Here is a 20076-nt window from a genome sequence, read left to right as displayed (position 1 = left end):
GTAAACCCAGCTTAAGACTTTGGGACTAGATTGTCAGGAGTTTACATACATCAAATAGCAAGGTTAAGCAAAGATAACTAATTTGAAGCTATATTTTTTATTTCCTGTAATACAAATCTATCACCGACTATCTGGGAAGTCAGTACATAGCTGCTTTCTATTACAACTCCATTTTTTCCAACTTTTCCCCAATCCTATTTCTCCACTCTTTCCTCCAATCTACAAACCCATAAATTCTCTTCCCCTCGGAAGAAGAAAGAGCCCGTTAAAGAGCTTGAAGAGGAAAGGGAGGGAAAATATGGGCCTAATATACTGAATAACCATATGCATTTACCTCTTTGCATTATCACTGCCATTTTCCATTGTTTTTTGTTTTTGTTTTTTTTTTGTTTTTTTTAACATATCTCATATTGCTCAGTTGTTTCCACCATATTTGACCATGCTTGGATCGATAGACCGCTAAGGAAAATGCACTTTCATAGAATAATCAAACGGACTTTTAAGGGCCATTTACACGCTGCGACATCGCTAACGATATATCATCAGGGTCACGGTGTTTGTGACGCACATCCGGCGTTGTTACCAATGTCGTAGCATGTGACACCTATGTGCGACCTTAAACGATCGCAAAACTGGCAAAAATCGTTTGTCTGTGAGACGTCGTTCACTTACCATAAATCGTTGTCTGGTCAGTAGCGAGGTTGTTTGTCATTCCTGCGGCAGCACAAATCACTATGTGCGACACAGCAGGAACAAGGAGCAACCTCGTACCTGCGGCCGCCCGCAATGAGGAAGGAAGGAGGTGGGCGGGATGTTTGTCCCGCTCATCTCAAATCCTCCGCTTCTATTGTACGGCTGCCGTGTGACGTCGCTGTGACGCCACATGACCCGCCCTTAGAATAGAGACAGTTCGCCGGCCACAGTGACGTTGCAGGGAAGTTAAGTCCATGTGACGGGTGTAAGCGATTGTTGTGCGCCACGAGCAGCGATTTGCCCCTGACGCACAACCGACGGGTGTGGGTAAGCTTGCTAGCAATCTCGCTAGGGAGATTGCAGCGTGTAAAGTACCCTTTAGTTATACCTCTTTTGGGTCACTGTGCATTCAGTGTTGAGTTCAAGGAAACACCAGACCAGGGATAGCAGGAGTATCATCAGATCTGTTTGTGATATTACTTAATCGACTTTTTCCCACTACCATCTGATCTGTGTGGAAAATATTTGCTTTAAAGGGATTGTCCAGCTTTAGGCTACAGTCTGCAGTCACTGTATGTGACTACGTGCTGTGAGGATTCTCTGGTGCTGGTGTGATCATGTGACCACAAGTATGCGATCTTCGTACTTTTGGCCACATTCAGACTAGACTGATCAATGTAGGTGTATTAAGTGACCCCCATAATGTCTAGACGAAATGTGGTCAGATCCATCTAATTGGCACTGGACCACATGTATGCAAATACTTGCAATCATGCTCCCAGCGCTGGACCGGAGAGCCCTCATAGCACGCAGTGCACATGATGTTAGGATTCACAAGTCTGCAGTTTCATATAGTGACTGCAGACTCTTGCCTTTTGTTTGACAACCCCTTTACGTGTCTATCATTGAAGACCAATTTGTTTTCTCTGAGTTTAGGCTTGCGAATGAATTCCAGTGTACAATTAAGTCTGTGCATGATGTTAACCCCTTCACGACCAGACGCTTTTTCGCTTTCCATTTATTTTTTTCGATATTCTTCCGAGAGACGTAACTTTTTAATTTTTCAGTCAATATGGTCATGTGAGGGCTCTCTTTTTGCGGAACGAGCTATACTTTTAAATGAAACCATGATTTTTACCGTATAGTGTACTGGAAAACGGCAAAAAATTCCAAATGCGGAAAAAAATGCAAAAAAAAAAAAGTGCGATAGCACTATTGTTTTTGAGATATTTTATTCACCGTGTTCACTATAGGGTAAAACTGATGTGTGGGTGTGATGCCTCGGGTCGTTGCGACTTCGTAGACACCAAACATGTATAGATTTACTTTTATCGAAGGGGTTAAAAAAAAGTGGCGCACGTTTTACGTCATATTCCATGACCCATAGCGTTCTCAATTTTTGGGATCTGTGGCTCAGTGACAGCTTTTTTTTTGCGTCTCAAGCTGCTGTTTTTAACGGTACAATTTTTTCGCAGATGCTACGTTTTGATCGCCTGTTATAGCATTTAGCGCAAAATTTGTGGCGACCAAAAAACATAATTTTAGCATTTGGAATATTTTTGCCGCTACACCATTTACCGATCAGATTAATTGATTTTATATTTTGATAGATCGCACATTTCTGAATGCGGCAATACCAAATATGTGTATATTTTTTTATTTGGTAACCCTTTAATTTTCAATGGGCAAAAAGATTTAAACTTTTAGGGTTTTTTTTATTTTTTTTTCATTTTTTAAAACTTTTTTTGAACCTTTTTTATTTTACTAGGTCCCCATATGGATCAGCAATCTGATCGCTCTTCCATATCTGCTGATCACAGCCACACAGCTGTGAACAGCAGATCTACACATTTACTGTCTCACCCAGCTCTGGGCCGGGTGAAATGGTGAGTGAGTCATGTGAGCTACAGGAGTCATCACATGACCCTGTGGTACAATGACAACCACCGGAAGTTACGTGATCACGTCACGTGACTTCCGGTGTCGGCGGTATGTAAACGTTTACTGCGATTATAATAGCTCTGTCACTTATTCACAGCGCCATTTAAGGGGTTAAACAGCACGGGCAGATAACGATTCCTCTTGTGCCTGGCAGGTACACATCTCAGCTGTACACTGTGAGCAGAATTATTAGGTAAGTTGTATTTTAGAGGATTTTTATTATTATTGATCAACAACTATGTTCTCAATCAACCCAAAAGACTCATAAATATCAAAGCTTAATCTTTTTGGAAGTTGGTGTGTTTTTTTTTTTTAGATTTTGCTATCTTAGGAGGATATCTGTTTGTGCAGGTAACTATTACTGTGCAGAATTATTAGGCAACTTAATAAAAACCAAATATATTCCCATGTCACTTGTTTATCTTCACCAGTTAAACCAATATAACTGCACAAAATTTAGAAAAACATTTCTGACATGCAAAAACAAAACCCCAAAAAATTAGTGACCAATATAGCCACCTTTCTTTATTATGACACTCAACAGCCTACCATCCATAGATTCTCTATGGGGTTCAGATCAGGTGAACAAGGGGGCCATGTCATTATTTTTTCATCTTTTAGACCTTTACTGGCCAGCCACGCTGTGGAGTAGTTGGATGCATGTGATGGAGCATTGTCCTGCATGAAAATCATGTTTTTCTTGAACTATACCGACTTCTTCCTGTACCACTGCTTGAAGAAGTTGTCTTCCAGAAACTGGCAGTAGGTCTGGGAGTTGAGCTTCACTCCATCCTCAACGCGAAAAGGTCCCACAAGTTCATCTTTGATGATACCAGCCCATACCAGTACCCCACCTCCACCTTGCTGACGTCTTAGTCGGAATGGAGCTCTCTGCCCTTTACTGATCCAGCCTCTGGCCCATCCATCTGGCCCATCAAGAGTCACTCTCATTTCATCAGTCCATAAAACCTTTGAAAAATCAGTCTTAAGATATTTCTTGGCCCAGTCTTGACGTTTTATCTTATGTTTCTTGTTCAAAGGTGGACGTTTTTCAGCCTTCCTTACCTTGGCCATGTCCCTGAGTATGGCACACCTTGTGCTTTTTGATACTCCAGTAACATTGTAGCTCTGAATATGGCCAAACTGGTGGCAAATGGCATCTTGGCAGCTTCACGCTTGATTTTCCTCAATTCATGGGCAGTTATTTTGCGTCTTTTTTGCCAAAACGCTTCTTGCGACCCTGTTGGCTATTTGCCATGAAATGCTTGATTGTTCGGTGATCACGCTTCACAAGTTCAATTTAAAGACTGCTGCATTCCTCAGCAAGACATCTCACAATTTTGGACATTTCAGAGCCAGTCAAATCTCTCTTCTGACCCATTCTGCCAAAGGAAAGGAAGTTGCCTAATAATTAAGCACACCTTATATAGGGTGTTGGTGTCATTACACCACACCCCTCCTCATTACAGAGATGCACATCACCTGATTTACTTAATTGGTAGTTGGCTCTCAAGCCTATACAGCTTGGAGTAGGACAACGTGTATAAAAAGTATCATGTGATCAAAATACTCATTTGCCTAATAATTCTGCACAGTGTATAAATCAGCTGAGATGTGCGCCGTCGGCAACAGCGGGAGATTAACCCTATGACCGCTAGGTTGTAATTTTACAGCCCACGGTTGTTAAGGGGTTAAACTGAGGCAAAGTTCTTACCAGCATATAAAAACTTTGCCTGGTTTTCATCCAGAAAATGTTATAATTTTTCATTTTTATTATCATGAATATGACATCTGTTCTTATACATCAGCGTTTATTAAAATTTACAAGACCAAGTACAATTTCCTGTTATTAAGAATTGCAACATATCCATAAAAATCGGATGCTATACAGTTAATCCGTTTTTGGGTCCGTTTTTGTTTTGTTCATGCATAGACGTGAATAGGTGAAACTTCTAATTCTGAAAAAGATTAGAGCATACTGCAATTTTTTTTTCCACATGGATATTCAGTCCTTTAAGAAGAAAAAAAGAAAAACAAAATAGCCATCTGAACAGCTCTATTGAATGAGATTCTCTGAGTGATGTCAAGTTTTTTTCAAATATCAGCAATCAGAGCAAAAGTATGGTCTTGTGAACGTAGCTTTTAAGTGTATTTTCTTTTGATGGCCATTTTCTGCATATACAACGATCATCAGCCCAGAGCCATTGTTGTCGAAATAAAGAAGTTGGTCAGCACTCTGCAAGTTACTGCTGTTTTATACACACTTTGGTATACTTTTTCCTAACAATTACAAACTTGTAGCTATTCACATTGTTCTAAATCTTATGTTAAAAAATATATTTTATTCTTACCATATACCTCAAAAAGGTGATTCTAGATATTAGAAATGTGTCTATTAATGCACTTTTAATCTAAATGTTGACTACTCGAAATGTGGAGATAACTTTTTCCATCAGGGTTACTCTGTAGGTCATGTATTAATCAGAAATCTGAAAACTTGTCCAGACCACAAGTATTAATTTATCTATGCCATCCAATTCTCCATTCCTTATCGCTTTGTTTTATAGACTAGAACCCGCTGACTTCCAATCTATACAGTCCACTTCCTTTCTAAGGCCGCTTTCACACTTGCGTTCAGCGTAATCCGCCGCTATGGAGAATAGCACAGTCCGTTAACGCACTGCGCTATTCTCCATAGACTTGTATTAATGATGCACTGTAACGCAAGTGTCTGCGTTGCATCCGCTGGACGACGCAGCGTCATTAATTTGACGCAGCGTCGGGAATGTAGCTGCATGTAGCATTTTTTTGTGTCGTTAAAATATCACACCTTGACGGATTCCGTTAGTATCCGCCAAGCTGTGTAATGACTGTCTATGGCGGCGGATTCCGCCGCAATGCGCTAAGCGGCGGAATCCGCTGACAATTCAGACACATTCTAATGAGCATGCTCAGCATGTCCAGCAGAACGATCTAAATCGTTTAAAATCACTCCTGGTCTCTCTCCCCCCTTTCCCCCCCCTCCCATACTCCCCGATCACCGACACTGCGCTGCACGGCTGTCACAAACCTCTGGTGGCTTTTCCTCTTTTGAAAAGGCCGGCCGCTCACTAATCCATCGCGTTTTACCTGCTTTCCCCACCCACCGGCGCCTATGATTGGTTGCAGCCAGACACGCCCCCACGCTGAGTGACAGCTGTCTCACTGCAACCAATCACAGCCGCCAGTCGGCGGGTCTATATCGTGCAGTAAAATAAATAAATGTTAAAAAAAAACGACATGCGGTCCCCTCCAATTTTGATACCAGCCAAGATAAAGCCACACTGCTGAAGGCTGGTATTCTCAGGATGGGGAGCCCCACGTTATGGGGAGTCCCCCAGCCTAACAATATCAGCCAGCAGCCGCCCGGAATTGCCGCATCCATTAGATGCAACACTTCCGGGACTCTACCCAGCTCATCCAGAATTGCCCTGGTGCGGTGGCAATCGAGGTAATAAGGAGTTAATGGCAGCAGCCCATAGCTGCCACTAAGTCCTAGGTTGAACATGGCAGGCGTCTATGAGACAATCCCCCATGATTAACCTGTAAGTGAAAGTAAATAAACACAAACACCTGAAAAAATCCTTTATTTGAAAAAAAAAAGACAAAAAACACCCTCTTTCACCACTTTATTAATCCCCAAATACCCCTCCAGGTCCGACATAATCCACACGAGGTCCCGCGACGCATCCAGCTCTGCTACATGAAGCTGACCGGAGCGGCTCCGCAAATCTCCTTTCCCAGCGAAACATTAAAAAAAACAAAAACGCAAAACCTTCTTTTAAAGGAAACCGTTACCTTTATTAGCACACTATTTGCAACGCATCCGTCACATGCGTCACACAATGCACTGTATTGGATGCCTCACAACAAGTGTGAAAGCGCCCTAAACCAACCAATCTTTATGAACGTAATTGATGGTCATAAGTACTCACAGCACATATACGCAGGAAGATGAGCCTTAGTAGGGGAAAGCCTGGAGGGTATAGAAGTCTTAATACCAATTTGATGAGATGTGTAAAGCCTGGAGGGTCACTTACAGGGTCCAGGAGGTAAACCAGAAAGGGATGTATTTTATTACAAATTACCGTGAATAAAGTATTTTATAAGTGAATTATTGTTATCTTTACTAGGTGTCAGAAATTACTTGAAGGAAGCATTAGTGAGCACGATTGCCGTACATGCAGAGGTAAGTTTGTTTCATACTTAGAACTGGCCAGCAATCTCTTGTTACTTGTCACGGGGTATGTAAGACAACAGGAGCCCCTAGGCTGGCCCTCAGACTTGAGACTCTGCACTGTCCCTTATCTCAGAGGTCGGCTTGATGGTAGCCAGGTCCGAGCCCCCAGCATCACTCTGACTCCTGTTTGAGCCCTGATCTTACTCCCCCTCTCCCCCACCCTTGGGACGGGCCAGAAAACACAATAACAAAACACCCTCAAAAACAATACCGACAATGGAGAACGAAAACTCATATACACTGCACTCAAAACACACAGGAGAGACAATATGTGTACAAGGGAACAACGAAAAGCGAAGAAAGTAACGCACAACAGGGGAACGTCCACACCACTCAAAATCTCAACACCGATCACAATAAACCGGATCACCACAAAGACTGGGATCGCTGGAGCTTATGCTGAAGCTATCATCAGCGCATACTGGAAGAAAGCCGGGCCTTAAATAGGAAGGAGACAGCTGCCCGTGGCAATTAGAAACCTGAGCTCCTAGTTCCTGCTCACCAGTCTGCCGACACCCACCTCTGGCTGAACAATTCAGAAGCCTCAGGTTGCTTGTCAGACTCTGTAGTGTGAACAGAGTGTGACGCTGCCGTGCCACCAACTGCATGCAGAGCAGAACATCACATGACATTACTTCATTCTATAAATGTTTTCAACATCAAAACCTGTCCCTTGTTTTAGTACAACTGTCAGAACCCAGCCTAAATTCAAGTTTTAACTTTAATTTTCATTGATGTTTTCAGGTCTTCTCAATTTCTAAACAATTAGTCCCGCGAGTAATGGCAAGAATCGTTGAAGCCGTAGGAGAGGAGCTGTGTCGCCTAATGCAATGCGTGTCATCCTTTAGTAGGAACGGAGCTTTACAAGTATGCCCATTTTATTACATTATTGATACTGTAATAACAGTAATGCGAACTTAAGCTAGTAAGGGAGTACCCATGAAAATGATCATGTTCTGAAAATTATAAACATTCCTCCAACCAATTAAAAAAAGTAATTTAAAATGTCTTTAATAAAGGTATGTAGAATCTATATGAAAATGACAATAGAAGACCTTGATTTCTATTCCGCACATATAAGCTGCAGAAAGATGATAGTCTTTTGAGTATATGCAATCATTAATGCGACTTTTTGAAGTGGTTCTTCAATTTTATATTTTTTTTAGCAGATTTTTGTTGTAAAGTAGGGAAGTACTCTCTTGTGTCGACCAAGTTCCCTGTGCTATACCATTCCTCCGATGAGCTCCCTAGCCCCTTGGACTTGAATTCATAGTTGCAACCTCTGTAACCTAATTTACTTATATGACCCCTTTTGACAAATTTTCAACACTCTACTACCATTTAAGTGCCCCGGTTGTGACTAAAGAAATATTTAATCTTCCTTCTAAACATCCTCTTAAATAGGGATGGGTGGACCCAGACTGTAAAAGTCCGGATCTGCGTGGTTTCAAAGGTGCCCGGGAGCTGAGACCGGGCCTGGGATTCCGGGTGTTTGATCCGGATCCAGCACTCGAGAAATTAAAAGAAAAAATAAAGAAAAGAATGAAACAAGCGCTTCATACTTACCAAGACTCCGTTGCGGTTGTACGCTGCTCCCGTGCAGCTGTACACTGCTCCTGCGGCCTCCCTGGGCCGCTCATCATTGCTCATCCATATGCACTGCTTTCCTCGCCCACCGGCCAGCCTGGCGTCTGTGATTGGTTGCAGTCAGATGCACCCCCATTTTAATCTCTGCACTTATGACCGATTTCTGGGCCATTGCAAAGTTTGGGAATTTTTCACATATAGTCTGCTGGACACACGATGGACAGAGCCTTTTCTGCGATGAGCTAGGTAAGTTATGTTTGCAGAGTGCCCACTGCTTGTTTTTAAGTTTCAAAGTGCACTTCCTAGACCTTTCTTAGCAATCAACAAGAAAAAAAGGGCCTGATTACCTTAGTGAACACTCACAAAGATAGCTTTCCATCATCCTTTTTAACCCCTTCAGCCCCGGGCGGTTTTCCGTTTTTTTTTTACCCCCATTTTTTTTGTTTTTTTCACCTCTCCTTCTTCTGAAAGCCGTAACTTTTTTTATATAATGGCTTGTTTTTTGCGAGATGAGCTGTACTTATAAATGAAACCATACGTTTTGCCACATAGTGTACTGGAAAACAGAAAAAAAATTTCAAGTGTGGAAAAACTGCAAAAAAAAGTGCGATTGCACAATAGTTTTTTGGATATTTTATTCATCATGTTCACTATATGATAAATCTGATATGTTGGTGTAATGTCTCAGGTCGGTACGCATTTGTAGACACCAAACATGTATAGGTTTACTTTTATCTAAGGGGTTAAAAAAAAATTCACAAGTTTGTCAAAAAAAGTGGCCCACTTTTTGTGCCATTTTCCAAAACCCGTAGTATTCTCATTTTTCGAGATTTAGGGCTCAGTGACTGTTTGTTTATTTTTTGCTTCTTGAGCTGACATTTTTAATGGTACCATTTTTGCGCAGGTGCTACGTTTTGATCGCCTGTTATTGCATTTTGCGCAAGATTTGCGGTGACCAAAAAAACTAATTTTTGCATTTGGAATTTTTTTTGCCGCTGCGCCGTCTACCGATCAAATTAATTGATTTTATTTTCTGATGGATCAGGCGCTTCTGAACGCGACGATACTAAATATGTGTATATTTGTTATTTTTTTAACCCTTTAATTTTCAATGAGCCGAATGGGGGGTGATTTGAACTTTTAGGGTTTTTAATTTTTGTTTAATTTTTTAAAACTTTTTTTTTTTTTTTTTGTTATTTTACTAAGTCCCCTAGGGGACTATACCGATCAGCAGTCTGATCGCTCTTCCATTTCTCCAGATCACAGCTACACAGCTCAGATCTGGAGAAAGGTTGCTTTACTCTCACACACGGCAGTGTGACAGCAGTGAGATAAAGTGACTCATGATAGCTACAGGAGTCATCACATGACCCTATGCTACCATTGAAACCACTGGACGTTACGTGATCAAATCACGTGGCTTCCGATGGGGCTGGGTAAGTCATGCTTATGGCAGCGCGCTGATACATCTTGTTGTCAGATTTTGACAGCGAGATGTAAGGGGTTAATAGGTGCGGGTGGAACGCGATTCCACTCGCGCCTGGCTGGCACACATGTCAGCTGTTGAAATCAGCTTATGGGCGCGGGGATTAACCTCACATGATCCATGACGTACCCACTATGTCATGTGTCGTGAAGAGGTTAATAACGTTACTGGATTTGGAGGCAGGATCAAATCACCCAACTGATGTTCCCTGTAGGCCCTGGAACTGTCCCAATCCTCTCTGATCTCCTGGCGAATGCCACTACTGTGTCAGTCCTGATACTGCATCTTCTGCTGCTGCTGTTTCTGCTGCTGCTCTTTCTGATCCTCTATAGCCATGTCAGAAGGATGGCCATGGCACTAAACCTACTCTCAGGCATTCAGACCTCATTTCTAAATAAGGGACCTGCCAAGAGCTGATCTTTCTGGCCAGCGCCTCCTCCGGCCCCACCCCCCAAGTTAAAATAAGTCAATTACAACCCAGAAGTCCCTTTTACATACTGTCCGACAGGAGCGCCTCTACCATATCACCCACAAATCCGCAATCTTGGCTTGACGTTGCTGTTGCTCTCGTCATCGGGGCATGCCTCTATCCACATGCCCTATGAGTTCAGAGCCCTGGACAAGATGATGGCCTGCAGCTCATAGTTTATGCCTGCACCTTCCTCACTTACCAGCCAGAGCTACCACTGGACCTGCTGTAGGTGCTTGTAGGCCCCTCCGTCTCTGTCCCCACTACAGCAGAAGATACTCAGCAGATGTCTCTCCTTCCTTAGGTTCTCTACGAGGACAGGAAACCCAACTGATGTGGGGACCGGGTGCCACACTTATTTAGTAGGTTTCCTGTAGAGCAGATCCCTCTCTCATGTGGTGCTGTCATGGGGGAAAGTAAAAAATGTATAAGACCAGTAGTTTTGCGACACTGGTTATGGACATCAGTCAGGATAGTCAAGAGGTCCAGGGTCAGAACCAAGAGAGGTCATAAAAGTAAAATGACAAAAATGAAGTCGGGTCACAGTCCAAGGTCAAAGTATATCAGGAAGGTAACAGATCAAGACAAATGTGTGAGTCAGATGAGTAGTCAAAGGAAAATCCAAGGTCAGCAAAAGAAATCAAAACACGACTCAGAGCAAGAGCGAACACACCATTTGAGCAAAGCTACAATTGGCAATGATCTGACCATTTATGATGGTGCCAAACTGCCCTGTAATCACCTAGAATGGATGACACCTGGAAGGATCCCACAGAGCCCATCCAATAGGACAACTGAGCTGTTATCACAATCCTAATAACTATGATAACTATGTTATAAAATATATTCTAAAAAGAATCTGTGCAGATTTTTTTCCCACTATTAATGTCACTCATACACACCCATTCAGAAATAAGCTGAAGTCATTTTTGAGAAGAAAATAAAAATCTAAAAAAAATAATGTGATTTGCATAAAAGTGAACAACCTCTTATAATCGGGATGTGTTTATGTTCAGAATTAGACAGTTATATTTAAACCCATGTTAAATCGTAGTCAGTGCACAGCTACCAGTGATTCTGATTTACTCCTTATAAAGTTTAGCTGTTCTAGTAGGATTTTCCTGATATTTACTTAGTTGCATTTTAAAGCAAAACCCATGGTCTGTAAACAGCTTGCACAATAGCAAATGATCTCATTGTTGAAAGTGTCCAGTCAGGAGACGGGTACAGTTTTTTTTTCAATACATAAGATATGTCCTGAAACACTGTGAAAACAGACTTTAAGAAAAGGTTTTAATGTTGGCACAAGAGTAACATTTTGTAGAACTGGATGTTTCATGAAAAATTTATGAAAAGGTAAGGAGAAAATTAGTCCCGGAAACCCTACTACAACATTAAAGGAGCCGCAGGCATTTCTGGCAAGTACTTGTTGCGTACTGCATGTGACAGTGTCACGTATTCTTGATATGTTTGGTCTGTGGGGTAGCGTGGCAATATGGAAGCCTTTTCTTAGAAAACAATACGTTCAAACCCAACTATATTTGTCCAAAACCCACATAAAGTCTACCAAGAGCATTTGTGAAAATGTGTTATGGTCTGTTGAAACCACGGTTGAATCTCTTGGTCATAATTCCAAAAAGGTATGTCTGGTGCAATACCAACACTGCACATCACCTTTAAAAACACTATACCCACAGTGAAGTATGGTGGAGGCAGCATTATGGCTTGGAGCTCTTTTAGACATCTGGAAGTGGTGCTTTCGTCAAGGTGGAAGGAATTGTGGACAGACCCAAATATCAGTCAATTTTTCATCAAAACCATCAGACCTCATCTATCAAATTTATATGGGTGACATTAAAGGTGGAAAAAGTTCTGAAATGTATTATTTTTGTTATGGGTGTTTTCTAACATAACAGAAACCTGACATTGTAACAAGAGTGTATAGACTTTTTATATCTAATATAATAATATAGAGCGATGTATTTCGTTGCATAACTTTAGAGCAATAGAATCCGAATAATGTTATGTAATGTTACTACACCAGAGATTATGTTTTTTGCTTCTCTAAGTTATAAAGGTTTACTTTCTTTTACTAGGCACGCCTGGAGATTTGTGCTCTGAAAGATGTTGTATCTATTTATCTGACTGATGAGATCAGGTGAGTCTAGCAAAACAAATATCTAAGTAAAGGTTAGCTTTCTGATTAGTTTGATTTCAAAACCAATCATGACTCCCATTTTAAAAGTCGCTATCATTACAAAAGCAAAAATGATCACAAATTTGCCTTAGTCATTTGTAGATATTTCATTACATTTAGTGCTGTGTGAAATGTGTGTTACTTGTAGATAAAGTTTTTGATCTTTTCTTAGGTTGAGCTCACATGTCCTGTAATCATACTTAGAACAAATCCTGCAGAGACACGTTGGCAAAATGATGTCTGCCGGATCTGGGGTTTTTTAACATTGGAATCTATGGAGCATGGATCTGTTAACAGATTGCTATTAATCTTCCAGTTGAAACAATCCTGTAAGAAAAATATGGATCCTTTACAAATGCAGGAATAACAGATCCATTCTCCATAGAGTCCAATGTTAAGAAAACGTATCCGGCAGACAGTTATTTAACAACGGATAAAAAAGTTGTGTTTGCAGAACATGTTTCCCAACTTATTTCTGCACGATCCGTTCTAATTAATTTTTACTGGATGTGTGAACTCAGCCTTAATGTTTTCTTTACATATGAAAGCATGATGTGATTACAGTCTCCTCCTGTTGTTGAGTTGGAGGGTCGTGCTGCATTCAGTGGTCTCATCCCAGCTGCTCCGCCTTCCTTCTCTTTGCAGAGTATTATACAGACACTAATGAAAAGTTTAGGCGCCACGATCACGGCTGTTAAATGACCACTTGTATGATTCCTGCAGGCTGATCAGTGGTCGTTTAGGGTATGGCTTAGACAGACTGACCAGAATTGTATGTACACAGAACAATCGTTAATACAATTATTTTTGTCAGAAAAAAGAGGAAAGCCAGCACTGTCTGAAAATTGCATGCATCAAATAAAAAGTGTAAATTCAAACATCTTTCCAACTGTACTATAATACAAAATGAGATTTTTAGCAAACAATTGATCAATTTTTTGAGCTACCCCTGCCATGGTATTTTTGATTCTCAGCGCAGATAAAGCGGACGGCTATAGGCTGCCACTCAATCTGCCTGGCTTTACCTTGTCTGGCAATCAAAATACAGGGAAGCCCATTATTTTTTTTTAATTTAGTTAAAAAAATTAATAAAAAAATGTGTGGGCTCCCGCCGTATTTTGATCGCCAATCAGGTAAAGCCAGGTAGCTGGGGGCTGGGATTCTCGGCAGCCCGCAGCCACCCCTGTAAATGGCACATTGTTTCTTAGCATCTTTTCCAGGCGCTTTATCCGGCTCTTCCAGTGGCCCTGGTGGTGGTGGCACGCTGGGTAATAAAGGGGTTAACACCAGCTTTATATTCTCAGATGGTACTAAGCCCAAAATTCATGGTGTCACAGCAAATTAGACATGGCCACCATGAATTTCTAGTAAACAGTAAAAAAAAAAACATGGAGAATTTTTTTTTATTACAAATAAAACAAAAAAAACATTTAGAGACTCCATCTTTATTATAAAAAAAATCTTTAGTCCGACGTAATCCACAGGTACAGCAGTGTCAGCTTCATCACTGTGCACAGACCTAGTGTATACAAAGTGAGAAGCAGAGAGAGCCATGTCAGCTCTGCTACATCGCTCTATACAGAGTGAGAAGCAGGCTGACAGTGAGGGTATGATTGCACTTGCGTCTCGCATTGCATCACCGCGCAAAGCCTGACACTCTCAGGACGGGAGTGCCTCAGCTGCATGGAAATACATGCAGCTGACCGCTCCTGTCAGGAGATTGTGCGCTGTGATGCGACACTCGCACAGTGACAATCAAAGTTTAGTTAACAGGACCTTTGATGATGTCATAGTCATATGACTAGTCTGTAAGCCAATGTCTGTACAACATTCACACCAGACTGGTCACATGGCTATGATATCATGAAAGGTCCTTTAAGCAGTGGTGCTTACCGGGGGGGCACAGCAATGATCGGACACAGAAGCGGCTGGGAGACAGAGTCTGCAGGACGCATTGCGGGACCTGTAAGTATGATCATAATGTTTTTTAATAATGTGCTTTTTTTTTTTTTTACAGCCCCTTTACCCGAACTGTAACACAAGCTTCCCAGGAAAGCTTGGGATCGTGTACACGATCACTGTGATTGGTACGATCCCTGATCTTTACAGTTCAGGATCGTCCATCGGTAGAGAACAGTGATTGGCTGTAGTTGTTATTTAGTCATGGAGTCTCAGTGCTGGATAGAGAATATAGCTAATTTTTGCTATTTTTAGACTGTGCAAGCCTGTGATTGTCATCTCTTATCAGATAAAGAATATTTACAAGGGCTTATAGAGACTGTCTAGTCTGAGAAGAAAAGTCTGCAGTGACTCTGTGATTGCAGACCGCTGAATTATGGCATTGAGCAATGTGCACACTGTCATGATTGCCGTGTATTCCCATGCCAGTGGGTGGTCATGTGACTTTGTAATTTGCCATCACGTGCCAACTTGACTTTCCAGTGGCTCTCAATGAACTAACAGAGGAGAGTCTAGTTGGCACCAGACCATAAGTGTGCTACTTATATATGTTTAGACACATTCCTGTCCATTTGCACAGGTATATAGGGGCATAGTGACAATGTACGAATCGCAACGAGTCATGATTTGGCAGTATTTAGAGGGACTGCTGACTTTTCTTCTTAAACTGGGCAACCCTTTTATACTGCCCCCTGGGCATTGCCACCAGAGATCCTCTTTTAATTCCAGTTGTATTTCAAGGTTTGTGTCCTTTCTGCTTATATCTCAGGTGTACATTTGACCAAGCACTGCAGGCCATCCCCCAGCTTTCAAATGGAAGTGACAAAAAGTAAGTACATTTCATCATCATTTGGTTTTGACATGATTTATTACTAACATTTCTTCTAAAGTTGTATAATTAATCTGGAGAGCAATTACTGAGTGATATTTTGCAGACTACAATGAAAAGCTCCATAAAACTGTGTCCCTCTTCATCCCGTCTTGTCTCCTGCTGAGAAGCATTATATCTGACTTTACTCGTAACATGAAGGGTCAGTCTGGCAAAGATTTGCTGCATGATATTTTAATTGTCACTTGCTCCATAGCAGCCAACAAAAAGCTGTCACTTCTAAATACTACTGTACCAGTACATACCGATCAGTAATTTCTAAGGAACAATCTTTTTTTTAGTATTTTTTTCTCTCTGATTTAAAGGGTTGCGCAACAGAAATTTAAATGGCCTGCAGCAAATCTAAAGATATAGAACCTGTGCTTTGCTACAAATGGGACTTCCATCTAAAGTTTGTTAGTAAACCAGAAGTCAAACCGGTTATGAATGCTTTGTTATGGCTTTATTATTGGTTTTACTGACAGAACTGATGCAGAGATCAGTGTCAGCTTAGTGTCATCCAAGTCTTTCGGAGGAGAGAATCGTAGCATAGGTGAACAGAAGATGGCAAACAAAATGTCTTCATCTTCTCCATTCTGTGAGTCCGCGGAAATCGTCCGGCACTGAGATGTCATAGACTTGAATGGATGTGCACCATCCAAGTTGCACTGCCACTCGCAGCATGCTGCTCTATTTTTTCTCATGCCGAATCGGCATTGCCCCATAGTATCGTAGTAGTATACAACATTGGTCCGAGGTGCTACCCGATAAAACTGTAGTTCTAGTTATATGGAGGTGTGAGCAAGCTCTTTAAAAAAAAAAAGTCTACACACACAGCTCCGCTATAGAATTCAAAACACACATACAGCTCAGCTGCATCAAAATATAGTATATAGAGGGTTAATGTATACACTGTGACATAGGCACAAACACACACACGCTGTATAAATTCTAGCACTTTAGTTACATGCCTGCAAGCAATGCCGATCAGATGACCTGAAAGGTCCTCCAGATAGTCAGGACGTACATCATCCTTCCAGTGTTAGGAATCCTTCACACATCAGAGTTTCCAGGAAATGAGGCTTCTGTACGTGTGACACTTTTTTCACGGATACCACACGCTCTCATTATAACCCAAGGTGATCTTCATAGGTCCGTATTTTCACAAGGACCGTGCATCTGTGTGAACCACATGGAAAACTGTCTTTTCATAGAGGAAGAAGACTTGAATTCTAGTGCTATGTATTGGAAGTAGCAGTCCTAAAATCAATATCGACCCTTTAAGGGAATCGGTCACTAGGTTTTTGCTACCTCCTCTGAAAGCAGCATCATGTATAGACAGAGACCCTGATTCCAGTGATGTGTCACTTACTGAGCGATTTGCTGTCATTTTGATGAAATCAATGTGTTCTCTGCTGCAGATCTAGCAGTTATACAGAGCTCATGAATATGCCGGACTATCTCTCAGTAGGCTAAGTAGTCCTCTAATGATAATCTACTGCTTATTAAACAGTGATTTTATGAAAACTACACAAAGCAGCCCAGTAAGTAACACACCACTGGAATCAGGGTCTCTGCTCCTATGTTATGCTACTCTCAGATTAGGTAACAAAATCCTGATTTCCTTTAACGAGCCTTGCCATATGTCTTGGGATAAAAAGCCAATTCAGAATCTTAATTTGCAGACACGGTGTTTCGGGGTATTGCCCCTCATCAGTGCAAAGTATGAGATTGGATTTGGCTAGGTGAGAGGCTAAGACTGGGAACCCCACAACCACATGGAGACATGTCTGTTTTTTCCAGCAGCATGTATGACAAGGGTTAATACAAGTCTATGGGAGTATGTACTTGTGCAGCACACTTATGTCCATGTGCTGGAAGTGTTTAACATTGAAAGTATAGGAGAAGCTTTGGAATTTAATTTTCTATATCCATATCAGAAAGACATGGATGACACCTTTTTAAAAATGTACACTCAGGTGAATAAATTAAAAGCGATGGTCAAAACAGATAGTGCCACACATACATATTTTTATACGGACTTGTGTAGGGGCCTTGGAGATGTGCAGGTCCTGGTAGCTTTCTCTCCTGGCTTCTCCATCAGATAGATCAGTGTTGGATAGGTGGAGAGAGCAGATCTCTCAATAATCTGGAAGGATGTTGTGTCTTTTTTATTAAAGGAAGCTGTCTCTGGAATATAAGACATGCACACTTTTTAGCAATATTTTTATCTTGTTAAAAAGTGGATCCTATAGTCCAAGAATATGGTGTATTAAAATGGATTTCCATTTTCTCATCACATCTTTTCTCCAGGGAAAATAATTTGTTCAAAGGGAATCTTCCAGCTGATTTTCTGGTACAATAATAATGGTATCCTGAAACAGTGCTTGGGCAGGATATGTAACTGTTATTGCTGAAGCTTCTCTGGTGTCCTTGCGGAGGTTTCAGTGTTGCGCGCTGGCTAGTCAAGCATATGTGAATCCAAGCTGAATATGCACTGCTTCCCAAGCCCATAATCCTGCCCACTGCTCGGCTGTCATAGTGAAAGACAGTGAAGGTTTTAACTATTTGTGATGCCGGTGCCAAGAGATGGGCGTGGGGAGCAGTGCATATGCAGTTTAGATTTTCATACGCCAGCACGTGACACTTAATTCTCTGGGGTTTACAGGAAGATAACCAGAGAAGCTACAGCAATAAAAGTTACTGATCTTGAAAGGAAGGACTGCCCAAGCCCTGATTCAGAATACCATTACTATTGTACTAGAAAATCACCTGACAGATTCCCTTTAAGGTATGTTTCTATTAGAATTACTTCTAATAATGTAATAAACATCCTCTTGTTACAAAAGTAAAGAAACCCAAAGAGACAATACCTCCTTTAGTGGTAATTCTGCATTCTTATAATTTTATTTTCTTGCTTTATTAGCGCCACAGCACTTTATAGACATTATCATCACTGTCCCCACTGGGACTCACAATCTAATTTCCCTATCAGTAAGTCTTGGGAGTGTGGGAGGAAACTGGATATTTAATGTATATTTCTCGCCACAGGTTACTGGAGCAGCTGCTGAATGAATTCAAGAGCAGTATGCACCTCCAACTTGTATGCTTCCATCATCCATCCAACTATGAGAAGAAGACTTGAGCAACCAGCATATGTAACCTATATATGATGGAAGAATGACTTCTCATACTCTGTGCAATTTTGCTGTACTCTCTTTATTAATGTTTGTTTTACATTTTGATATTGAAACAAAGTTCATTGCTATTACTAACTCTCAGAAGATATGCACTACATCTCATTATGTACCACTAGTATGCAGTATTGAATAAAAGCTTGTTTCATTAATATGAGATTCTCAATCATTGCAGGACTTTTAGAATGTGTTTTACTCATGTGAAGCATTTTTCTTGTTGATTTGAAAAGAATGTGATTTGAAAAGAATTTACACCTACTTTACAGCCATATAATTTTCCACACTGCCCCCACACAATATGATGATCTCCCGCAGCCCCCCATACAATTTGATGGTGACCACAACCTTCACACAGTATGATGGTCACTGCAACCCCCCTACACAGTTTTATGGTCCCCACAACCTCCACACAGTATGATGGTGCCCATACCCCCCCACAGTATTAAGGTCCCCACCCCCCCCCCCACAGAATATGATGGTCCCCGCAGCCTCCTAACACAGTATGACTGTCCCTGCAGCCCCCCTAACAGTATATTTGTCCCTGCAGCCCCACATAGTATGATGGTCCGCACAGACCCCTACACAATATGAAGGTCCCCTTAGCCCCGCACCACAATATGTTGGTCCCTGCAGCTCCCCCAAACAGTATGATGGTCCCCACAGTATAATGGCCTACACAGTATGATATACCCCACAATACCCTGAAAAAGTCATGATGATTAACAAAAACACATCACTTACCTCACCCCCATGTCCCTGTTGTGCAGTTCTGTTTAGTCTATTATTTGGAGTGAGGCTCCATGCAGTAGGTATGACATAGTGACATTATCACACCGTTTGTGCTGAGACTCAGATGTACAGGTAGAATGTATGACATCTGGTTCCTTCATTATGTGTATGATATTTGCATCCTGATGATGCAGAATTTGTTGAAATTGTGATGCCCAGTGGAAGCATGGTGGGGGGGGAGTGGTACTACTCAGCACTGGAAACCCCTACCCTCAGCTCACAGTATGCCCCTGTCTACAGACAATAGAAAGGGATGAAAGGAAAGGAGTTCGAAAGGACATCACAATAATATTAATCTCAGAGTTTGTTTATAACCACAAAGGTACCTACACAGAATAGTCAATTCATTAGTGACACCTGCCCTCTCTTGATTGGAACAATTCGAAAATTGAAAATAGTAAAGTGATCCCGAATTGAGGCATAAAATTAAGTTTTCCATGGATCATTTGTAGTGTAAATTTACATTCGAATGAGAAAATCAAGCAATCTGATTAAACTAAACAAGGCCTGTTTACCTAGACTAGCTGGAATCAGTATTAAAAAAAAACAAAAACAAAAAACTGCCAATATTGACTTATCCCAAGTCATAAAACATGGAGAGAAAAGAAGGA

At 41.3% G+C, this 20076-nt stretch overlaps 1 protein-coding gene across 1 annotated transcript in view; it reads left to right on the top strand.

Annotated features, from left to right (window-relative positions):
• Positions 1 to 18828, top strand: part of EXOC2 (exocyst complex component 2) — a 288387-nt gene extending 269559 nt beyond the window's left edge. Inside the window, exons 23-27 of the mRNA XM_075314813.1 lie at positions 6807 to 6862; positions 7658 to 7780; positions 12552 to 12613; positions 15381 to 15440; positions 18531 to 18828. Coding sequence (XP_075170928.1) covers positions 6807 to 6862; positions 7658 to 7780; positions 12552 to 12613; positions 15381 to 15440; positions 18531 to 18624 — 395 coding nt within the window. The 3' untranslated portion in view covers positions 18625 to 18828. The remainder of the gene's footprint in view (positions 1 to 6806; positions 6863 to 7657; positions 7781 to 12551; positions 12614 to 15380; positions 15441 to 18530) is intronic.
• Positions 18829 to 20076: the final 1248 nt, after the last annotated feature.

Source organism: Anomaloglossus baeobatrachus, chromosome 6 (genome assembly GCF_048569485.1).
Source record: "Anomaloglossus baeobatrachus isolate aAnoBae1 chromosome 6, aAnoBae1.hap1, whole genome shotgun sequence".
NCBI classification, from domain to species: domain Eukaryota; kingdom Metazoa; phylum Chordata; class Amphibia; order Anura; family Aromobatidae; genus Anomaloglossus; species Anomaloglossus baeobatrachus.
The sequence above is the reverse complement of the archived record's forward strand: the minus strand, read 5'-3'. Positions and strand labels throughout refer to the sequence as shown.